Below are 8,926 nucleotides of genomic sequence, written 5' to 3'. Positions count from 1 at the left end.
CAGCTATTTTTTTATTTTTCTGTAGAGATGGGGTCTCACTATTGCCCAGGGTGGTCTTAAACTCCTGGGCTTAAGCAGTCCTCTCACCTCTGCCTCCCAAAGTGTTGGGATTACAGGTGTGAACCACCATGCCCGGCAGTAGATGTTGGATAAGTTGGAGCTACTAAAAGCCCACAGTTATGCAAACCCCAGGAAGGTGGTGGTGGTGGTGAAAAATGAGGCTGGAGAAGGAAGCAGTGGCTGGATCATGAAGGTCCTTATATGCCATGCACAGGAGTTGAGTGTTGATTTTGTTCTAGGCGCAGTAAGGAGCCACTAAATGTAGGAGGCCAATATAGTAAAAGGTGGTGGTGACTGAAGGCAGAGAGAGGTGGAGACAAGTAGAGAAATATTTTTAAAGGTCTATAGTCAACAATACTTAGTGATCAATTACCTTGATGGGAAAGAAATGAAAGCAAAGGGTGACCAACTCCAGGATTTCTAACTGGAGCAGCAGAGCTGGTGCACATTGAGGGGATATACCAGGAGAAGGAACATGTTATGGAGGGCAGTGGTGAATTTAGTTTGAGGTATTTGAATTGAAGTGCCAGCGGGCTGTCCAGGAGATGACTGGAATGTGTGGATCTAAAGCTCAGGAAGGGTCTGGGCAGATGGGTGAAGCCACAGAAGTGGCCAGTGACACTCACAGCAAATGCGTGGAGTGGAAAGAGTGGCGGGCGGAATAAAGAACCTGGGGAATACCACATTTCTAGAACTGTTCTGGTGCTCTTTCCACCACCCCACAGAGCTTTCTTCTTATCTTTCAGTTTCTAGTCAAAGCAAATAAAGACACACACCTTTATCCATCTGGTTTATTTGCCAATAGCTATAATTTTGGATATAGCAGGCATCCCTTCTTCAGTTAAGCTGCCACTAAAGAAGGGTCAGGGAGACAACTTCAGAATTTGGGCTGTGAGAAGAGTAAGTATGGAGAGGCTGGGATGGTGGTGGGAGGGATGATGTTCAGCCCCTCAGGAGTAACTGCCTGGCCCTCCCAGGGGGATGACGAAGACAGAGATGTCATCCCCGGAACCCAGCTTGTTGTTGGGGAGACGCCAGCCACGGTCCCGGGGGGTACCCCGGGCCCCCAGGACCAGAGCTTGGGCCAGAGCTGTATACCTGCCAGAAGCACACATGCACATTCATGTACCAACATGTATGTGGGAAGACAGATACACAGGCCCACATGTGGGGTCCCAAGCATTGCTTCCCTTTGACCCTTCCTTCACCAGTGCCATCCCCTTACCACCATGCCATGCAGCCCCTACCTGCTATGGTCATTGGGCTCATAGGCCGACAGCACCCTGTCCACAGTGGCAGCCACCTCATAGTCAGTAGTGACATCCCACAGGCCATCTGTTCCCAGGACTAGTACATCATCTGGGCAATGCTCATATTGCGTCAGGTCATATACTCGTACCTGGTGGGAGAAAAGGGCGGAGAGGATTGAGGTGTGGGGTTTGCTGGACAGGGAGCCTGGGGATAAAGGGACTGCAGATGAAAGCTGGCCTGAGACCCCCAGAGAAGGCAAGAGGTGGTTTAAGGGGGACCACCGTATGGCTCACCTCAGGGAAGCAGGAGAGAAAAGGCTTGATGGGCAGGGTGGAACTGCAGACCTTAAGATTGTGGTCTCCCAAGCCTCGGGTCACCCCAATGGTGGCCATCACCCGAGCCTGAAAGAAATGAGGAGGGAGTGCCACTCTAGTCCTCTGCCAGATTCTCTGAGACCAAAGATCCCTTCCACCCCTACCCTCAGGTAGAACCTCCACCTCCCTAGACAAGTTGTGACAGGTCCTCCTGCCCTCTCCCACCTCTACCATGGAGTTTACCTTTTTGCCCTCCCCACAGACCAGAGGAAACCTGAGATCCTCCAGCTCGATCTTTTTGTAGGCCCTGGGGAGGGGGGAGTAGAGGAGGCATCACCCAGGCATCAAAGTCCCTCTCCCCTAGGAGCTGCGCACCCTCACACAAACCCCTTAGAAAGGCCACATCCTCCCAACTCCCAGCCTCCAGCTTCCACCTTGCTGCGGGCGAGGGGCTGGTTGTGTTGCCATGGGAACGGGCCCCAGCTCTGAGGGAAGTGTTACCAGCCGGTCATGTTCTGGTCCCGGTACAACATCCTCTGCCCCAGCTCCTTGGGCAGAACTCTGCGGGGGAACTCAAGGTGGGTGAATTCACTGCCTAGCAGCTCTGGTTTCAGGAAGCCCTAGAGTTAGGGATGATCAGAATAGAGAGCCAGGGAGCATTATGCTCACAGCACACGCTGGTATATAGATGACATTAACTACAGCAGACCCTTAAATAGAGTTTACCATGTGCCACACATTATTCTAATATTAGCAGTATTAACTCATTTACTCCTCACAATAGCCCTTAAGGCAGGAACTATTGATGCACAGAGGTTAAGGGAGGGAATTGCTGAGGTCACACAATTAGCAAAGCACTCAGACCAGGATGCATCCTGGGCTTCCAGCTCCACAGCCACCTACGTTTAGGCACTAAGCCGTACTGCCTCTCAGGGGCCTTTGCTGTTCCCTTCCCCCACCTCAGTCTCTACTTCCAGCCTCAGCTGGGGCCACAGTGGGAGCACTGGATCAACCCAGTACTGCAGCCTCCCACCGGCTCAGCCCCGCACTTCATAGTCCACACAGCGGCCTTCCCAGTAAGGTGCTTTCTGTGCCTGTGGTGGGGGTGTGAGAGTTCTCAGGTCCATGGGGTGCAGGGAGGCACAAGACCCGACAAAGAATGAGGGTAGGGAGTTTGGTTCCTACTTACAAGCAGCTGAAGACGCTGGCGCTCAGTCTCCGGGGTAAACTCTCGGGACATTGGAATGATTTCACCATTCCGGACAATGATGGCCCTGCCCAAAGAAAGAAAAGGAATTGGGACCTGGTTCTCTTCAGACCCATTCATGAAAAATTCCAGAAAGATCAGACTGTCTCCATAATGACCTTTCAGATTCCTTACCCAGACCCCCATATCTGCCCCCGACCCCACCCAATGGCTATTTCAGGCCACTCCTTATGTCTGTCACCCCTCTTGACTCCCTCCAGTCTTGATTTTTAGCCCTTGCCACCTCACTCTCCTGTATTCCCCCATCCCAGAGAGTGTGGCCCTCTGTAGCCACTCTCAGAGCCCCCTCCCCCATACCTGCTATCGCCTGCATTGGCCACGTACACCTTGCCTAGCAGGTAGACCACAACCAGTGCACAGCAGCCCCCCTCCACTTGGTGGCCACGCCGCTCCCGGGCCATCTGCTCATCCTGCCACACAAGGAAGGGTCAGAGGTGGGTAGAAGGAGAGGTTCCAGGCATACAGTCACCCTCCCCCTACCCCCTCCACCTGTAGGAATCAACGGGCCCAGCCAGGCTACACTGGAAGACAGGAGGGAAGACTGGGGCATAACTGCCCCTTCTCCCTCCCCTCTGAACCAGGCTCTCAAAGGTGTTGTGGGTTCTCAGCGTAACCCCCTTAGGCCACCTGGCTTCCACACAGAGTTGGCCAGAGTGGTTGCCTAGCAGACCCTTGGCCCAGGTCACCCACTCACCATGAGCTGGAAGGCATTCTCAATGGCTCCCACTACCAGGCTCTCGTGGGTCACTTCCTTCTGTGAAGACCAGCAGGACTGAGGGCCAAGCAAGTGAGAGGGATCGGAGGAATCTGGGGTCCCCGGGGTGGTCGGGAGGCAGAGGGGTGGTGGCGAAGGGTCCTGAAGTATCTCTACCAGGTCCTTTAGCTGCTCTCGGATATGGCGATGCAGGAGCCGTGAGGCCATTTCAGCAGCTCCACCCCCTGCGTGACCATCAAATAGGCCCCAGTAGTAGAAGCAGAGTCCCTGGTGGAGGAAAAGTTGGAGGTGAGTTGTGTTTGTTTGTTTTTTTTTTTTTTTTTTGTGTGTGTGTGTGTGTGTGTGTGTGTGTGTGATGCCAGGAGAAGAACGAGACTCTGGGCATCCATACAAACATCTGAGAAGTCAGTATTTGCTACTGAAGGCAAATTAGGTTTATTCACTTATTCACATAAGGCTTCCTATGTATCAAGAGAAAGCAAAGGCTCAAAAAGCCAAACTCAGAGGATAACAGATCCAAAACTCAGCAGTGGCAATTAAATCATCCATAAATATGTGAGCCTCTACATTTTAGGTGGGAAAGTAACATGCATGCTTACATGGTGGAATCTAACTGATGAATGCCAGGTAAAGGTTCTGTGCCAGAAGGTAGAAAGCCAGTGATTTAGTCAGGTCTTCCACATGGCTCAGATTTAAAACCAGAGGCCTGAGTCCCTGGGGAGAGGTGTCACTGTGTCTCTGGAGTCTGGGAAAGGGGATCCGGGCTTACCTGGCCTCGGCTAAGCTCCCTAGGTGCCCCTGTAACACTCCTCCGACCTTCCACATACACCACTTCACAGCAAGCCTGGTCCTCATTGTGCCGACTCTTGCCAGCATTGATGACCCTGCCAGGCCAGAATGACCACATCAGGTTGGAAACCAGACCAGGTCCTGGAATAACCCCCACCTTAGACACACACCGTCTCCTGTGCCTGCTGGCCAAGCTGAGAAAGGTCACAGCCACCTGGGATCCAGGCCAGAGGGAGGAGAAGGGAGGGCTGGCAAGGTGCAAGGAGTACTGTTTGGGTGGCCGGCCCTACCACCTCACAGAAAGGCCAGCAGGAGCTTCTGGCCAACCCCTATGTCCCCTGCCTGCCTCACTTCCCCCATCCCTGGCAAAAAAGAAAAAAGAAAATGAAAGGCATTCCTAGTGGTGCTTCTGGGGGAGGGGCTAGATGGTAGCAGAAGTTTTATTTCCCTGCTAGCTACACCCTACATCTCACCCTCAACCACTATCAACTCTGCCAGTGCCTTGTCCCCAGCACCTCATCCTCATGGGCACACCCACCCTTATCCTAAAACCATCCAGCGAAAGTTTCTGCTGCCTTGACAATGAGGAAGTTCTCCAGCCCAGATTGGGAAAGAGGAATTGAAATAGAGTAGAAGTGGAAGCCCACCTGGACTGGGCAGAAACCACATACCCACAAGCTCCTCCCACACCGGAGGCTAAGGGAGGTGGTGGTGGGTCCATGGGCCACCAGCCACCTTCCTCAGCGAACTCAGCGCCCCCAGCTCCCTCGGTGCTCTGCGTTCCCGACAGATGCATTAAAAATACACACAGCCTGGGGGCAAGCCGGCCGGTCCGGCCAGGGGGTCCGCTTCTTTGCCAGGCTAGCACGAGTTGGCAGGCTGAGAGGCATCTAAATGGGACCCTCCTCTACCCCGGGCGTCCCCTCCCCGCTTCCCCAGTTCCCCGCCCCTGGGGAAGCTGACGGCCTGCTGGTGTCGCGGGCTATTTCTGGGCGTGGAGGGGGAGGGGAACTACGGTAAGAGGGACAGGGAACTGGGGCGCTGGAGCCGGGAAGCGGGTGAGCGAATCTTCCCAACCGCTATGTCCCCTAATAAAAAGAACCCCGCTCCTTCGTGAAACCCCTTCTCCCCTAGCCTTTAAGCTGCCGGGCCGCCACTGGGAACTGGCCAACTCATCCTTCGCAGGGCCCTCCGCCCTCCGGGCTCTGGGGGAGAACAGGTCCTGAGGCAGCGTGAGCGAGGGCAGTCAATGAGCGGGAAGGACCTGAAGAAGGTGACATAGGCTGCGCCCGACTGGAAAGTGGGCTGGGAGGGGGTGCGGCACGAAGACCAGAGGATAGCAAAGGTCCTGGGAAAAGGGAGCTCCTGGCCTGGACGCGGCGTGGGGAACGCGTCCTAGCGCCGGGGATGCAGAGCTGGGGAGAGGGGTGGGAGTCCCATCCTGGTTTGGGTGCCCCAGGGGGCGCTCACTCGGCGTAGCCTGTGCTCCAGGGCAGGCGGCGGCCCGTGTCCGGGGGGCTTTGCACAGCCCGGCCCGCGTGGTCATCCGCGCGTCGCAGCCCCCCGGGGCTCAGCTGCAGAAAGGTCGGTCTGGAGAAGCTCGCTCGAGTCTCAACAGCCTTCGCGGGCGTCGCGCTCCCGCTCCCAGCCTTCGCAGGAGGGCTCCTGGGCGCTTCTGGAGCGGCAGCGGGCGGCGCCGAGGCGGCGTTGGGCAGGTCCGGGGATTTGGGGCGCGGAGGCGGAGCGCCCCCAGAGCTCACCAGGTGCGCCACGGCCGAGCGCACCCGGTTTAGCATGCTGCCTCCCTGCCCCGCCCTCGGCCGCGGCCCCGCCCCCGCCCAGGCCCCGCCCCCAGGACTCGGGGTGGGCGGTGCTCGCGCCAGCCGGCCCTTCCCGGCTACTGGCTCCCGGCCAGCTGGGCGGGTCCCGGGCGAAACTTGCCCTTGCTCTGGGCCACCCCAGGAACGGGCGCACGGACCCCCGGCCTCTGCCCCGCCCCATTTCGGCTTGGCCCCGCCTCCGTTTCTTAGGGGTAGGTTCTGTTGCTGTGGGAAGGGGGCGGAGAGAAGGAAACCTTATTTCAGCCGTGCGCTAGATTAGACATCAGCTAGAACGTCTCCATTGTGACAGGGGCTGAGGGACAAGGGGGTGCGGTCTCCTCGCTCTTGGTTCGGTGTGGCCAGCCTGCCCAGAGAGCCATGGAGCTAATGACCTCAGAGCAAAATAGGAGCTTCGGAGCCGCTGGTATGAGGCGCCAGGTGTGACACCACCTCTGGATGGGGCTGCTGGAGCGAGAGCGGGCAAGCTGGTACCGGGTGGGGGTGCGGGGATAATAACCAGGCTGCAGCCGACCACCCCGGAATCAGGAGCCGGGGTAGATTCCTGGGCTCCTGATGCGCTGTTCCCCATGAAGACCACCTCTAGATCCCTCTAGAGGGATCTAGAGGGTGCCACTCCCACCCTCCTTTCTCTCTCAGAACCCAGGTCTTTCCCACAATGTAGACCTTCCCTGATCACAGCAGGACTAGCTATTAATAGGATAAAAACAACATAACAAATACTATTTGTTGAAGACGTACTGCCTACTAGGCTCTTTATAAAGCACGTTCCATACATTATTAGGTTATTTATCCTGCACACCAATCCTTCAAGGTGGGTTTTTTTCTATCAGTTTCATGGATGAGGCAGGACCGGACGCTTCTTGTCATTTTACCGTGACTTGCCCCAAGAGGTCACACAGTCAGTGAAAGATTCACACCTATGTCTGCCTCCTGCCATTCAAACCTGCTCTGTCTTAAGAAGCAAGCTTAGTTCTCCGGATCAGGGAGGAAGGGCTAGAAAAGAGATCAATGGCAGAGAGAGGAGTGGGGGTTCCTCCCCTCCCATCCTTCTCTTGGGGCCAGGGCTGAGAGCTGTCCGGGAATGCTAAGCAAGTTCTATGTCTGCCGCCAGGGGGAGACAGAGGCCAGGCTAAGCCTTTGTCTAAGAAGAGTAAAAGCCCACTCGCTGGAAGACCAGGACCGAGCCCAGCGACTGGTTGGCTGCCTGTTCTTCCTAATTTCTCCCCTCTAGGAGAGGGTGATACTGACCTGATGCCACAAGAGCTCTGTCTCTAAATCTCCTATCAGAAAGTTGATCACTGGGTATCCACAGACACCACCCACCCACACATCTCAAATGGGGACAAGGCTGTTGTGGCCATGGTGAAAGTTGGAGGTAGCCATTAGGGACTACTACATCCAGTTCACGGCTGGAACTTTTCTGGGCTCTGTCGGCCATGTGTTTCCTGACCACATCCCACTCTGTTCCCCAGGCTAAACTGTGTCCCCAGAAGGGATGACTTTCTTGGCATCTTCCAAATAAAGATCCCACAGTGGTCATTCAGGTTGGTAGACTTACTGTGCCTGCTATGTTGCACCTGAGCTTTGGGCAGACAGCCAGAGGAAAAGAAGTCACAGGAGAGAAAAAAAAAAACAAAAAACAGACCCCAAGGCAAACAGAGCAGCAAAGGCAGACAGGGACAAAGAACAACCTGCTTCTATAGGTTTTCCCCTGCTATTTGAGAAAAACTGAAACCAACTCTCAGATAAATAACAGCAGCAGCAAGCCAGCAACTGAAGAAACAAATATAACTCCTGGTTGTTTTTTATTATTCAGTGTTTCTGGGACAGTTTACTTACCGCTTCTTGGTGTCACCCAGCTTCCTATTCCCTGCCCTTTCTAGCACCATGGTGTGGCTGCAAGAGGTCCGCAGAGGTAAGCCCAGAGACCCCCCAGCCCCAGCACCAGATGACCAGCAGGGGATGACAGCTCCCTGCAGCTCCAGAACAGCCCCCAGCCATGGCCTCATCCTAAGGCTCCCCTCTCTCTGAACCTCTCACCTCCTATTCCTGACATCATTATGCCTCCTCCATCCTCAGACTGTCCCAGAACCTGGTGAGGTTATCACCTCTACTCATCCCTCAGGCAGCGGAAAGTGAGAGGGAAAAGGGGGTGGGGTACGAAGAAGCAGACTTGTGGGATGTTTTTCTCTGTGAAGAGCGAGACTCTGCTCAGTGACTGGCCCTGCCGGGGGAGCGTGAAGCTTGAGCCAAGGAGGGGGACTGGACAGCCTCAAGACAGGCCCCTTTATCTCAGGCCACGTTGGTGGCTCAGGGCCCAGAACTGGTCATCTTCTGTCTTGTCTCTCCCCTTCACATCACCCCAAACCCAAAGGCCTCTTAAACTAAGAGGAAAGTTCCTTCCAATTCACAGAACACAACTCCCTCTCATTTGTCTAATACTTTCGCATCCAGAATAGATCCCTGTAAAGAATTATTCAGTTGCAATTAATTACATTACAATTTTTCTGATAAAGAAACTGGGTCTCAGGCCAGGAGTCGTGGCTCACGCCTGTAATCCCAGCACTTTGGGAGGCCATGGTGGATGGATCAGTTGAGTCCAGGAGTTCAAGACCAGCCTGGGCAACATAGCAAAACCCTGTCTCTACAAAAAATACAAAAAATAAACCCTGGCTTGGTAGTGCACTAC

The 8,926-nt window shown here is 55.0% G+C and overlaps 1 protein-coding gene across 2 annotated transcripts; it reads right to left on the bottom strand.

Moving 5' to 3' along the window:
- Positions 1-837: 837 nt before the first annotated feature.
- PPM1J (protein phosphatase, Mg2+/Mn2+ dependent 1J) lies at positions 838-7,873 on the bottom strand. 2 transcript variants are annotated; one of them, XM_015148456.3, is made up of 10 exons: positions 5,867-7,873; positions 4,377-4,491; positions 3,587-3,874; positions 3,190-3,302; positions 2,815-2,899; positions 2,127-2,245; positions 1,869-1,932; positions 1,605-1,712; positions 1,308-1,459; positions 838-1,158 (listed from the first exon to the last, which is right to left on the bottom strand). In XM_015148456.3, the coding sequence occupies exons 1-10, from the start codon at positions 6,190-6,192 to the stop codon at positions 1,011-1,013; spliced, it is 1,518 nt and encodes a 505-aa protein (XP_015003942.2). In that variant the 5' UTR covers positions 6,193-7,873; the 3' UTR covers positions 838-1,010. The 2 variants fall into 2 exon arrangements, with proteins under 2 accessions (XP_015003942.2, XP_077807372.1); XM_077951246.1 differs by lacking the exon at positions 5,867-7,873 and adding an exon at positions 4,567-4,661.
- Positions 7,874-8,926: the final 1,053 nt, after the last annotated feature.

The sequence above is a fragment of the Macaca mulatta genome, chromosome 1 (assembly GCF_049350105.2).
Source record: "Macaca mulatta isolate MMU2019108-1 chromosome 1, T2T-MMU8v2.0, whole genome shotgun sequence".
Taxonomy (NCBI): domain Eukaryota; kingdom Metazoa; phylum Chordata; class Mammalia; order Primates; family Cercopithecidae; genus Macaca; species Macaca mulatta.
Note: the sequence above shows the minus strand (reverse complement) of the source record. Positions and strands in the feature narration are given on the sequence as shown.